At 35.7% G+C, this 14,522-nt stretch overlaps 2 protein-coding genes across 4 annotated transcripts in view; one reads left to right on the top strand and one right to left on the bottom strand.

Annotated features, from left to right (window-relative positions):
* LOC107095819 (microtubule-associated protein RP/EB family member 3-like) overlaps positions 1-3,765 on the top strand; it is a 16,904-nt gene extending 13,139 nt beyond the window's left edge. For all 3 annotated transcript variants that reach the window (XM_015392142.1, XM_015392144.1, XM_015392143.1), the window contains exons 6-7: positions 2,181-2,333; positions 2,475-3,765. In XM_015392142.1, coding sequence (XP_015247628.1) covers positions 2,181-2,333; positions 2,475-2,543 — 222 coding nt within the window. In that variant the 3' untranslated portion in view covers positions 2,544-3,765. The remainder of the gene's footprint in view (positions 1-2,180; positions 2,334-2,474) is intronic.
* A 2,212-nt stretch (positions 3,766-5,977) lies between these two features.
* Positions 5,978-14,137, bottom strand: LOC107095826 (otoferlin-like). Its single transcript, XM_015392161.1, has 17 exons — positions 14,065-14,137; positions 13,883-13,909; positions 13,651-13,782; positions 13,493-13,565; positions 12,167-12,276; positions 11,930-12,067; positions 11,709-11,840; positions 11,459-11,586; positions 11,175-11,345; positions 10,868-11,028; positions 9,061-9,203; positions 8,871-8,959; positions 8,670-8,768; positions 8,314-8,555; positions 7,989-8,167; positions 6,620-6,720; positions 5,978-6,463 (listed from the first exon to the last, which is right to left on the bottom strand). The coding sequence occupies exons 1-17, from the start codon at positions 14,116-14,118 to the stop codon at positions 6,283-6,285; spliced, it is 2,160 nt and encodes a 719-aa protein (XP_015247647.1). The 5' UTR covers positions 14,119-14,137; the 3' UTR covers positions 5,978-6,282.
* Positions 14,138-14,522: the final 385 nt, after the last annotated feature.

Genomic DNA, 14,522 nt, shown 5'->3' on the forward strand with positions numbered 1-14,522 from the left:
GGTGTTTAAACACCACTTCCTCTTTAAAAAAGGGGACAAAATAAACTCTGGATTTTCTGAAGAAAACCTGCTCCCGACCAGGTTAGGTTCACAGAGTAAATTGCCATGGTAACTGACTCTGAGTATAAGTTACCTCTCTTTCAGAAACGGGCTTGACTTACTCTGCTTTCTCAGGTTTAACTTACCTCCCTTTCTGAAACAGAAAAACCAGAGTTTCCCTCATTTCAGGGTTAACAAACTCAGAGTTTTCACTTAACCTCCTTTCTGAAACAGGCCCCAGGTCAGCCCAGCAATACCACTAGGATCACTTAAGACAATATCACAACATAAACATCTGTCCCTGTGTTAAAGTGGCCGGGTTAAACATGATTTGTTATTGTATCAACCATGTACAATCATGATCAGAATATTTTAGCCTTTTTTCAATTTAAGTCAATTTAGTCAATCCAATTCTTTTCACAAAATGACTAATATTCCCAAATACTATCAAGCCTTTCCTTCTGCAGGGTTTGCAGTATTTATAATTTATGTGAAAAAAGAGTTGACTCCCCGCAATGTTTTTAAGAAAAGATTTTCTAAAAAATAGGGTTACTCTAGTTAGTTAAAAGATTTGATTAAAAGATTTAAGAACAATTCAAAGTTAATTATAATATGATTATCTTTAGCTTTTTGTTTCCCTAATAAGCCAAGCTTTCATCATTTAGGGGTGTCCTGATCTGTTATTAATACAGTATAGGTTATTATTCCAATAGCGCAGAAATTAATATCAGATTATATCAGCCTGCATCTAAATTTCCGTTAAGGTCATGCTGATAGAAAAACTCTGTTTCAGTTTAAGGTTTCTGTAACCCTTTGGTTAATATTACACGAGTCAGCTGTTGTTGACTATTGCTCTCTGGTTTAGTAGTAGCACTTCATCAAGCCTTTTCTAACATTCTTTAGTCCTGTGCTTGGTTAGCTAAAATATATCACAAACACAAACCTACATTCACAACCTAAACTTTTAATTTTCTTTATCCAACTTTATTCATTTATTCCAAACAATACATTTTCATAATTTTGAATCATTTCTCTTGGCTGTGCTTCTTCCCTTACATTAATGTAGTTGCTATATTTTTTGTCCAATCAGTTTTTAGCCTCTGTTCGTCGCTATGTCAATTAAAATCTGCCCAGGGCCTTCAGAATCAATAGTGGTTTTTGATCTCTCATTAAAAATATTAGTAAAGGACTTTTTTTTTCCCAACCAGTCAGATTTCAGAGTTGCCCCACAGGGCCAGCTAGCGGGGCCCACCCAAACTTCACCACTTTCTGTCTTCTGATTTGTCAGTTAAAGAAAAATCTTTACAGCCAAGTTGAACTAGTAACAGTCTGCATTTTCAATTCACTTTTGTTAAAAGTTTTTCTGGCCTCAGTGGCTGATACTAAATGCAGAGAGAAGGATGGATTTTGTTTGAGTGTGTTATATGTTATTTTTAAACTTCATGCTTTGTTTTATCTGGTAATTTGATGCATATTGATTCTGAATGGCTGCTCATGATGTAAATGTAGCAGAGCTGCGGTTATAGAGTAGAGGTTTACCACTGTTTTAACTGCACATCTTGCATAATTGATCTCTGTATTCAACCTCACACAAATCTTCCTCTCCGTTATACCTGCGCTTGTTACAGTTCATGTTTGTACAACATTGATGGTTTATTTTATTAAATTGTGAAAGTGGTGATATTTAACCCTCGACACCCGTCGTTGCAAACATTCTTCAGTTTCCGATCGACACATTACAGGTTAAATCAGTGAAGCTGTAAAATGGCCAAATCTGATTTCCATCTAAAAACAAATAGATCAAGCTAATCAGCTATCAGCAAGTTGAGACTTTTCACACCAAAATCCTGTATAGTTTTCACAAAACAAGCACTAAACTACCGTCAATCTTAAGTCGTTCAGGCTAACAAACCATAACAGGATTGGATAAACTGTTGCATCATAATATCTTCAATATCCATGTTTTTTGCAGAGATCAAACGGCACTGAGATTAACTGATGTCACCAGCATATTTGTCTGCTTTTAAAGAGTTTTATAATGATGGTCCATAAAAGGCTAACCAATTAGCACCTGGCCTTCTTATATGGATAGAGAATAAATAGATAATTGAAGTTATTTGCTTGTGTTTTTACTGTGGCAGTTGATGGAGTTAAAACTGACAGTCGATGGTCTGGAGAAAGAGAGAGACTTCTACTTCAGCAAACTACGGGACATTGAGCTCATCTGCCAAGAACATGAGAGTGAAAACAACCCTGTGCTCAGCAGGATAATTGATATTCTCTACGCAACAGAGGTACCCGTCCATTAGGACTGATGTTATGTTGATTTTTTCCTCACTTTTATTTCGGAAATCTTCTCGCATTTTTTTCTTTGTCATTTCAGTTAAAAGCAAAAAAGAATCTGAAGGATGTATTTTATTTTTTTTGTTTTACAGGAAGGCTTCGCCCCTCCAGATGAAGACGACCTTGATGAACAAGGTCACCTGGACCAGGATGAATACTGATCTCCTACCACCTTCACCACCCCTTTTTTTTTTCTTTTTTCCCTCATTTTTCTACTCTGCACGCTTTCTAGAAATGCTCCTCTTTATACCTGATCTTTATTGTTTTCTTTCTTAATCATGTTTAAATCATTTGCTAACCAAAATCTCCACCCTCTGTCTTTCCACAACTGCTCCATCTAATTATTTCCTGTTCCTCCTTGCCTCCACTTACACTGTAATAGTAATGTACAACAATATCCCAGTGATTTTAGCATGAGCAATGCATAAAACAGAACTGGAACGAGAGGAATTATAATGAAGCAGAGTTTCTGTTTGTAAAGATTAACAACATTGATTTATAAATGAATATAACTTTTTTTTCTTGAGTGTTTATTTGCCTTTATGCGTGCTGTTAAATGCTACCGTAAGAGCACAGATCCACATTGCTCTAAAGTGCCATCATGACACTCCTTGAGCCACTAAACCTGTAACAAAAGTGACTTTTAAATAACTTTATTTCGTATTTATTTAACTTATATTTTGTTCCAGCTGAATTTCTGTAGCAAAACTGTTGCAATCCTACTGTATGTAAAATAAAAGCCAAGGCCACTTGTGCGGCGGTCTGCTCTTGGGTCGGCGTTAAGCTTTGGTGTTTATGTTGAGGCGGGTTTTAAAGCATGTGAAATGCTAAAGGAAGTTGTTCAGTGCAACAACTTCAGAAATGTGATCAATGCTCTGCAAATATTCCTTATTTATGAGCAACATATCCGAGCATGAGAATGTTATACAGTGACTGTGAATGAGTGATATTTTGTAAATGTGCTTTGTGTGAAAATTTTGTAAGTTGTCTCAAGATTCTGGTTTTATCCCTACAGTATCCTATTGGCTGACAATACATTATCCTTTTAGCTTAACCTGCAGACAGAAAATATGGTTATGTAGCAGTACATCAATCAGTAAAGACATTTTTACATGACAGTTTTCTCTTTTCCTGCTAAAAGTTGTGTTTTATTTTTCATTTGCTGAAAAGTTTACCAGAGCTTTAGCTGCCATTTGAAGGAAAGTTGAAACCTGTGATCCGATGACTGGCAATCAGTACCATCCAGTAAACTACGACACCTCCTTTTCTTTCCTGAGCTATTTTCATTTGCAAACTGGCTGTCATTAGCTCACTGGAACATGCATCTCTTTGACCATGTCCATTGAACAATAATCTTTTGAGTTTTCATTAAATACAAAGTTGTTGAACAATGTCTTTTGTTTTGTGTTATGTGGAAATATCCAAACAGTCTTTGTGTGTTTGCAAAACTTTCATGCTACTCGAAATGTATACCTGCTTTTTTACATAACGGGTGTTGCATTTAACATTTAGCTGTCAAAAAAGGCATATGTTTAAATGTGTGGTTCACATAAGTAATCCAGATAATTGTTTGACAGCTTTTCAAATTACTCTGGGAGTTTAAAAAGGATCAAGAAAAGTGAACCATCCAAAGTAACGCTAAAGAATTCCCAAAAGATGTGATTGGTCCAAAGAAAAATGAGACATTCACCAATTGGCTGGTTTGACTTACTTTCCTTTAAAATTAGGATTCAGTATCATGCAAGCGGTAAGTCTTATTCTTTGGTTTTGAAACTCATTTTATTTACAGCATAATTATTTTATTATTATTTTAAATATCAGGGAAAACTTGTATGCCTTTTTTTCTTACCTTTACGGTAATATATAGAGTCCTGCGTAGTAGGCCTACTTCAAATATAAGACAGTTAATTCCCATTTATAGCAACTTAAGCTGTATCTTTATGTTATTTTACAAAGATTAGGTTGTCTAAAGATAAAAACAAGCTTTTGCTTCCTAAAATAGTTGTCATTTGCTGAGATATTGTGTAATTTCTACTTAGACCCAGCAGAGGACACCAGATCTTAAAAAAGCTATGGTTGTCATAAAGGTTGCATTATAAAATTATCTTCTAAGTCACTAAATAAAAAAATAAAAAACTCGTACAAAAATATACAGAAGAGGAATAGGGGCACTGGAAAAAATGTTAACTGATTTTTAAATTTTATTTCAGTTTAGTTTGGGAAAAAAGTCAGAATTCTGAGATTAAAGTCAAAATTCTGAGATTAAAGTCAGAATTCTGAGAACAAAGTCAGAATTCTGACTTTAATCTCGGAATTATGACTGAATTCTGACAATAAAAAAAGTCAGAATTCTGAGATTAAAGTCAAAATTCTGAGATTAAAGTCAGAATTCTGAGAACAAAGTCAGAATTCTGACTTTAATCTCGGAATTCTGACTGAATTCTGACAATAAAAAAAGTCAGAATTCTGAGATTAAGGTCAAAATTCTGACAACAAAGTCAGAATTCTGACTTTTTTCCCATACTAAACTGAAATAAAATTTAAAAATCAGTTAACTTTTTTTTCCCCATTAGCCCTAATCCTCTTCTGTAAAAATAGGACAATACAAGATGCTAAGCAAAATATACTACAGCTATAAGTATCTAAGGATTTTCTTTATAATAGAACACAAAAATACTATCTTCGATCTAAAGAAATTGTCCTAATTTTTCTTAAGATATTTCATTGTAAATCATTAATTTTTTACTTCATTATTTTTCCACATGCAGTAGTGCCTTGCAGATATCCTCACAGCACTATTTCCCATAGACCTCTCTACATTTTTCCAAGATGTCTATATAATTTTGCACTAATTCTTGCTAAAAAAAAAAAAGTAGCAAGAAGAGAACTATTGTTCAAAGACAGCCAAATTACTCCTATTTTATATTTTGTCATGCTCCATATAATTGACACGGTAATGATGTGGTTGAACAGGACTAACATTTTGTTTTGTTGCGTATTGCAAAAAAAAAAAACAAAAAACTGCAGGTTTTGGAACACAAAAGATCCACATTACCTTAAGCACATCATTGACACATTTAAACACGGTGGTGGCAGCATCATGCTCTAAGACTACCAGAGGTATGTAACTAGTTACATTTAGTCTGTCACATTAACTTTTTGAGCTAGTTGTACTTAACCATACCTTTAAACTTTTGATTAGATAATATTCCTGTAATAATATTATTCTGTACCTTCCACAAGAAACTTTATCTATTTGGAGATCAGCTGAAAGTAGATATACTGTAGTAGATGAAATTTCTTTATCTGTTCCTGACAAGTATTCATAACCTACTGTTAGGATTTCTTTTGTCAGTTTACATGAAAATTTTATTCTGCTTAAACGTCTGATTTTGTAATCACTTTATCTATATTCTTTTATCTTACTCTATTACTTTAAAAACATCAAAATCTACACGTAACTCTTTATATAATTTTAAACATTAAATCAGATGTTATGAGCCAACAATTATTCAATCATTTGAAAAGGAATTGTAAATACTTCACATTAATACATTTAAATAACATGATCAGAGGTGTGAAGGGGGAGTTTTTATTTAAAATTTGAAACAATGCAGAAAAGCAAACACAAATATTCCTGAAAAACTTAACACAAGAAAACAAAACACTCTCACTTAAATGCGGATCTTATGTTTTATAATTGAATGTGAACAACAACAAAAAAAAATATAAGGCAAAAGCTAAAAATCCCCCAAAAAAAGCCTTAATATGAGAACAACAGTAACAAAATTATATTTTTACACATTGATAACAGCAACTCAAGCCAATATCAGATTACCTGTTTCTTGTGTTAGGGCACACTATTTGGAAAAAAAGGGAAAACTTTGTCCTGATTCCTTTTCAAGCTCCAAGCATTTTCTTGACCATGTATCCCGGCATATTGTAGAGGAAGAGGGCCAAGATGGCCAACAGCAGGAGCGCCGTGACGATCTTTATGGTCAGCCACCTGTACTGGTCGCACACCAGGTGCTTTGCCGCTTTGAGTGGGATGAGGAACCAGAGGAGGGCGACATCTGGGCGGCTGTTCGGGCACAGAGAGAAGAACAGCAGGTCTGATCAAAGCTGTGTCTTCTGTGTTATCACATTTGCAGAAAGCAAGGATGATATAGGGATACAAAAACAATCATGGAGAGCGTTACAGAGAGAACCAGAGCTGGGAGAAGAAGATCTTCCTTACTTGGGTTTCTCCAGAGGCTCAGGCTCATTGCGTCCCTCTCCAGCTGGGCTTTTCTCCGCTTCCTCCCCTGTGAGAAGGTGCAGCTCAGCTTCGACTTTACCCTGAAGACATAACCAGTTTAATTTTGGCAACTTGGCTTAAACTGAAATCACGAATCACAACAATAAACATTCTACAGTCACTGATGATAAAACCTCGAACTCAATAATATTGCTGACATTTTGAATTGAAAAAGCTTCCTGGATGGGAAGCGAAATGTCTTCAAACTTGGAAACAAAATCCAGTGGATTGTTTTTTCTTCTTTGGAATGACTATGACCTGGATGACTGAGAATCTTCCTCAGCAGAAGACTGATGAGTGCTTCAAAATCAAAAGAAAACCAGAAAAGCACACGGAGAGCAAATACCTCGGCCAAGTAGCCCATTTCCCCCACATATTGTGACTTCCACCTCAAGTTAATACCTGTATTCACAGAATCTTTAAAAACAAATCCTTGATCCAGAAGGTGATGAACTAAAACCTGCTAATAACTTTTCAAGTTATCCTGCCTTGTCGGAGGTGATAAACATCAAAGCAACGACTAAAAAAATGAAGACAAGTCCGTGCAACTTAACAGAGCCCTAACAAACAAAAACGAAACGAAAACTATTTTGTAATATCTGTGACACACTTTATCAAAGTAAGTGATGAAGAATAATCGGGATGAGTTGCTTTATGTGTGCAGGTAAGTTATCGCTAGTTTTATGCTTCTTTTATTGATATGAAAAACAAAATAAATGTAAGCAGATTTTACCAAAGGAGTTGTGGTACGATAAAAACAAAACATTTAAATATATTAAATGCTTATATAAAAGCATTCAAACATATAATCTTATAAACAGTAAAAATTTGTCTATATTACATGAAGGACTGACTAAATGTCACATATATTTTAACGAACTGATAGAAACAATTAAGTTAAAAAGTTTTTCTCCTGTTGAATCAGCCGCAATGATTATGAGAGCTGGGTATGGATCTGTTGTCCCAAATTTCTAACTCCGAATTCCAGCTTTGAGGGGCTGGAGTTGAAATTTCCTACCCAGAGGTTGGAAATTCTGTCTTCCGGGTACAAATTGAAGACATTATTGCCAGAAGTGGATAATCCAGGTCCAGAAAGTTAAAACTCTGTAAGCTGTTTACTTTCAGGACCTGGATTATCCATCTCTGTTTATTGGGAACAGTTTGGCATTCCAACAAGACATTTGTCCCATTATATCAAAATTACTTTGGAATAACCCAGAATCCAAAGTTATGAATCTAAACTTGACATCAGAACCTCTGTTGATATGACAGAAATAGTCTTACAGCTCTTTGATTAAGAATAACTCACAGTAAGTTCAAATTCATCCTCTTCGTTTCTGGCGACAAATGGCCACCAGCCTTTAATCCTCTTCTGCTTAAAGATGGAGACCAGAGGCATCTCGGCTTCGTTTGTCACCATTTCGATGGTGCACTGTTTGGCTGTCTTTGCACCACGAGGGAAACGGTTTAGGTCCAGCTCAATCGCACCTATGGAGACACTTTGATTTTACTAATCCTTGTGATAGTACATTCAAAACATAACACATTTATTATGTATTTCATTAATTAAATACATCTGGATAAGTAATGTATGTGTTTGACAATGTAAACATAAAGTTTAGATTAAAAAATACCCAGAAAATCATCAGCAGAGAAGTGGTCAGCGTCCCACACTTGGAGATTAAGTCGAGGAGGGATCTTATACTCCGTCTCATCCCAGGCAAACATTGACTCCTTTTTGGAGATGACTATCTTCTCCTCAGCCACCAGGTAGTCGAACGGGTAGATGAAGCGCCAGTTGAAGTTGCCCTCTCCGGTGATGGAGTGGTAATGGACGTCAGTGTCCTGTTTGTCCTCCTGCTGTCCTTTCAGCCATCTGTTGTCATGAATCAGGGGAAAACAAATAGAAAATTAAAGGTTTATCCCTTCGAAATATTTTTTGTTGTGTGATTAAAATCTTTGAAAAAAAGGAAAACATCAACATGTTTACCCTCGTACAAAGATGTCGCTTGATTTCTCGCCAGTGAAGATGTCATCATCCTCTAAAACAACCTCATCTGTGTTCCAGATGATGACCCTAAGTTCAAACCTGCATAAGAAAAAAGGTAATTATGAGATGTAGTGGAATTTATCAGCAGTGATTTGGAAACTGATCCCTTTATGTTCTTCTCCCAAAAGCTTTGATTCATACTTCTTTGGTTTTCTTGGTGAAATGTCAAGAGCAGGACCTGGTGCAGTCTTATCCTTGGGGAACATATCCACCCACATCTCTATTCTTCCCTGTACACAGTTAAATGAATGATAAAAGATGCCTTTCAGGAGAAAAAAAAAAGAATAACAGAAATTCTAACTTGCTTCAGCTTTACGCGTTGTTAACATACTTGTTCGATTCCTGGTTTATCCGGATGCAGGAGCGGTCTGGTTTCTACATGCTCTGGGACCAGTTTGCAGCCGGCTTTAGGAATTTCCTCCCAGTGCCTCAGCACAGAGAGAGCCAGGTGTTCATCCGTCTTCTTCTTCAAACCTGAAATATATTATTAGACATGTCATTTTGCAAAACTCTTAACTTTCTTACAATTTTTCAACAGATCTTCAAAAGGTTTTGCGTGCCTAAAATTTATGCAAACTGAATAGGGTGTGCAAAGTGGATCTTTATACATTTCTGTGTATAAAATGTATGCAGAATGCAAACCACCTGCTTATAACCAAAATATTGCTTGAGATGTAAATCACTGACCAAACAATTTATCCAATCTAAGACTCAGTATAAACACAGTTTTTACGTCTATATTTATATTTAGAAACATCCACTTCTTGAAAATATTTTGGGTTTTTTTTGTTGTTTTTTGCTGCATCAATCATGTGCTCCGTATTTGGAATCTTTACAGATCAGGCCTAATGCGTTTTGTTGAGATTTTCTGTGGCAAATCAGCAAAAAGTAGCATATGAGCCTGAAGGGAGCATAATGATGCACTTTTTGAAAAAATTGTTTTCAATAAGAATATAAAAAGTGTAACTTGCGCTTGCATTCAGTCAATACTACGTAGAACCAGCTTTCACTGTAACATGTAACAAGTGTTGCAGGCACCTGTGACCAGTAATTACTTAACATTAGAAATTAGATGTGGAAGTTGGCTGGGTGTGTCTAATGCTATTATCCACTGGACTTGAATTTAACTAAATGAAGCGACGTAATCTTTGCAGTAAATGTGTTCCAGTTTTCTGTTTGTAAGGGGAACCTCCACTCCAGTTATAGGTCGTTTACAGCCTCTAAGGTGTAACACACGTTACTTCATTATGCGCTCATTAGCAGAGCTAAGCTTGACAGCTGCTAGTGAGATAGCTTAGCCAGTTGGTTCAGGCGTGTACGGCAAGAGACACATCTAAAAGTTACAGGACACTGGCCCTTTAGTCATTTTTTTTTTCTATAATTCCCCTTAATTGAGTTTAATTTACCTTCCAGCTAATTCTGGGGATTTTCCCCTGTTCAGCATCTGCAAAAGAAAAATAATGCAACCACTTTTGGCATTTATTTAATCATATTTAGTTACTTTAACACAATTGTTTTATGTCCTACCCTGCTAACATGCAACAATTGTGTTAAAATAACTAAATATGATTAAATAAATGCCAAAAGTGGTTGCATTATTTTTTCGGTGGGCAAATTTCAATTTTAGCCTCTTGTGACCAGAACACCTACTTCAACATGGTGGCTGTGAGAAAACTACACGGAATTTACGACTATGTTTAATCCTGTCTGGTCCTCACTTTGGTAATCATGACGCTGTTTGTCTACCCAACCAATAAAGAATGAAAACCACTGTTATTTTAAAACATAAAGTCAGATTTCTGTACAAGCCTTTGACCATCATCAGCCTCCTGACTCCTTTCATATATACATTCATTTATTTTTATCATTTCAACACAATGCTGTCCCTCAGTATCAAGGCAAAGCCTCATAGTACCAAGCTCTAATTTTAGTGTGTTTTACCCCTTAACTCCATGCAAGACTTGTACAGTAAGACTTGATTATCTAATGACTTTCATCAATCCATGATGGCAAGTTTGACCTCAACTCCACATTTCCAAAGAAATAAACTAATGATATGAGTTCAAGTTTTGGACATATTTGACCCAATGGTAACCATTTTGATAGTTTTCCTAATATTCCTTGTGGTAGAAACCAACCGTTTTCATCCTCGATCTCAGTTGGCGCCATGAAGACACGGTTCTCCACCTTCACTCTTCCTTCGGGGCCGTAGTGAGGGCCGTCCAGTTTTCCATCCTTGCACAGCTTCGCCAGGATTTGAGTGGGTTTCATTGGGTCTCGCCACACATTGTAACCATGACTGCACAGCAAACATGATAAAGTACATTTATTTGTGAAGTTATTCTGAAGTAGTCTAAAATAAAAGCTATGAAAGCTGTACCTTCACTAACTTGAGAAAAAGTAAATTTACTTTATGCTAACAAGAGTTAAATCTCAGATCCTTACATTGCATAGCTGGATGAAATCCCACATGTGGCTCTGTGTTTGCTGTAGAAACGATTCTCCAGATCCAACTTTGTTTCTCCAATCAGATCATCTGTTCCCACCAGATCCCAGTCATAGATTGACACTGTCAGAGTGGAATCCATGGGGAACGTAACTTCCACATCAAAGGATCTAAGACCACAAGAAATGTGCTTTCAATCAAATCTAAGAATACAGTAAAAATTTGAAAAGATGCCGTTAAAATAAAATCTCTCCAGAAATCCTGTTTCTATCCAGACACTTACTTGCCAAACAAGGGGTTCAGCTGTTTGGAAATGTAGTTTTCCTTATCTTTGATTTCTGTTTTTCCCAGCTTAATTGCGATGTAGGGGTCAGCTTTCCCATTGATATCTGCTGGATGCAGATCTGTCGCCTATTGATAAAACATCAACATTTCAGTGTTACAACAATTAAAGTCCTTGTAAATATGACTTGATTTTAGCTGAAAGAGTAATTACATTAATTTGCATTGAGCTTCAGAGCGTTTGGACTTACCCTGACTACATAAATGCGGACAAGGACATTTATCGGATCATTGTTAGGAATGTTCTGAAACATTCCTAAATTGGAGTCAAAGTTCATCTCTCTCTGTGTTTCATCTGACACTTTGTACATGCACAGCGAACCCTTAAACAGAACAGTTAAAGGAAAGAAATGGAACAAAATAACTGATTGCTGGTGATTGTTTTGATTTTGCATATAGATCCGTTTCTCACCTTGAACTTTCCAACAATCCTGTCCTCATCTGTGACATTTTGGTCGTCATCGTCACCCCCCTTTCCTCTAAACAGGGAAAAGGTGTGGAGCCAGTCCTCAAAGTTGTCAAATTCACTTTCCAGTTCCTTTGGATACACCTTGTTTATGAAGAGAACATACAGTATTATAAGACCTTGCTAATAGACATCCACCATGATGACTTTAGAAACATAACATCATATTGAGTGATCCTCCACCTTAAGCTCATCCAACTTGGGCTTTTTCTTCTCAAACGGATCCACAGCTTGTCTCTTCTTGTCTTTCTTTCCTTTTCCTTTCTTGGGGCTTTTTACTAGAGAGTCTTCAGCTTGCCACACAGATACAAAAAATATATATATTCAGAAAAGGAATATTGGAGCATAGCACTCAGGCTTGAATTTAACCCCATCAGCTTTTAAACACAGTATTTCATTGTATTAGACACCTCTGAACTGAAAACAAACTTTTGTATTTCAATTTCTATATATTTAAGTGTTAAATTTGTATACACCTACAGTAAAACTAGAAATAACAGCTTAGAAATTTTTGTAAAACACAACTTTTTACCATATTTCAAACGGCTATCAAGCCTAAATGGTACACAAGCTTATGAAGCTAATAAAGGGTTGTATAACTTTAACATAATAGTACAAATAGTGAATAAGATTCTAGAGCTCATATGATGGCCGATGAATAACAAAGAGACAGGCTGAAAAACCAGGGGTCATCATTATAAATATATATATATTTTTTATCTGTATTGGAATCAAAGATCTTCCTGAAATCATGCAGCCTTTTTAAAAAGAAAAAAAATATGGGCCCCAAGAGGAATCCTTGAGGCACTCCGCCTTTAATAATTCTACAGAATAATTGTTAGTGTAATTTGATGTTTTTTATTTATTGAGCATTGAACTATTTAAGTGTAGTGATTTTTGCTATATCATTTTAGGCCTTTAAATATTGAAAGGAGAATTGAATAGGAGAAAATTAGCTTGTAAAAGTTGATCATGTATGCATCCATCTAATGAAACCAACTATAAATAATTGATTATAGCAGCTTGGTTGGCTTAGATTCTTTGAAAACAATGAAGCAGCCATATTAAACATCAGAATGGGAAGGAGTAGGTTGGTCACTTCCATACAGAAAGCCCATATCCTTATCTTCAGCTACCACAGTATAATACTACTTATACTTCAGCGATAGTATCTAGGTGTTACTTTATTGTATGTCTTGTACCATGTCTGTTGGTTGTGCTGTTCTTTTTACATCTCTTTCCAGGTGATGAAGCAGACTGAAAATGTTTTATCATTATCTCCCTTTTATCTCCTCTTTCTTTAATCTTTTCTCCTTTTTTTCTGTTTTTCCTTTCCTGTACTACTTACATTGCAGTGTGTATATATAATCTGTAAAACTCCCTGCATAATTATAATAAAGCAATTTATATGCATAAATCAAGCTGAACACTATGGCGATAGCCATACTGTTCCACTTGTGAAAGTAAAATCTTTCAGTTAAAGTTTTCAATGTCTCTTTTTTTTTTTACCTCCACCATCAGCAATGTCCATGTCTTCCTTTTCTTCTGAATCTGACAGCGCTGCCTCTTGAGCCTTGAGAGCCTAAAACAGTGGGAGCGTTTATTTCAACTCGTCTTATTTAATTATTTTTTTCTAGTGTATTTATATCTGAAAAACTGTAACTCACCTCAGTTAAAGTTTCAATAGAGGCAAAATATTTGGACCACCAGTCCAACATGCTCTCATCAAGCTCCTCCTCCTCAGGCTCCTCCCCCTTCTTCCTCTTCTTCTTTTTGCCCTTCTCATCTTTTTCGTCATCCTTTTTTCAGTGCGTACCATGCATATTGTCAGGTGTTAGAATAAATCAGAAACATATTTTTATTTGAATTAGACAGTACTGTATTTTGAGCTTTGCTCACCTCGACTTTGACCACAGCCTCGGAGCACTGGTGAGAGAACAGCAGATTTTACATTTACAAAGATTATTTAAGAACAATCTTGGTAACATAAAATGCAGACCATGTTTATTTGAAATTATATGAGGTATTTTGCCTCGGTCTGCATCATTAAATCGAGGCTACGGTAATAAGTATAAACTTACAGAGTCCAGTTTTACCACTGTATCCATCTTCTTAAAGGCAGGCTCAGTTTCCATGCTCACCACAATAATTTCCTCTGAAAGACAAACATATGATTTAAATCAAAAATTTATAAACCTTGAAAAAAAACTACCTGACATTAAATTAAACCAAACTTTTCCTGTTTCACTCAAATAGGATGACAATTATTTGTAAATGATAAATAGCAGAATTTTGAAGAGTTTATTTTGGTTACTGTCTTTAAATGTAGGAGGCAACATACATTTCCTTAGTGTTGGAAAGAATGGCAAATCATAGCTGTATGCCTTTGGTTAAATTTGTTAGATCTTTCACAATATTTTGCAGGATTTTGGCCCATTTTTCCTGACAGAACTGGTCTACCTGAGGGGAGTTTTAAGGCTACTAGCGTACATCTTTTTACCACTGAGCAAAGTGACCAAAGCTCAGTCTGAGCTCAAGG

Source organism: Cyprinodon variegatus, unplaced genomic scaffold, assembly GCF_000732505.1.
Source record: "Cyprinodon variegatus isolate N-32 unplaced genomic scaffold, C_variegatus-1.0 Scaffold576, whole genome shotgun sequence".
Taxonomy (NCBI): domain Eukaryota; kingdom Metazoa; phylum Chordata; class Actinopteri; order Cyprinodontiformes; family Cyprinodontidae; genus Cyprinodon; species Cyprinodon variegatus.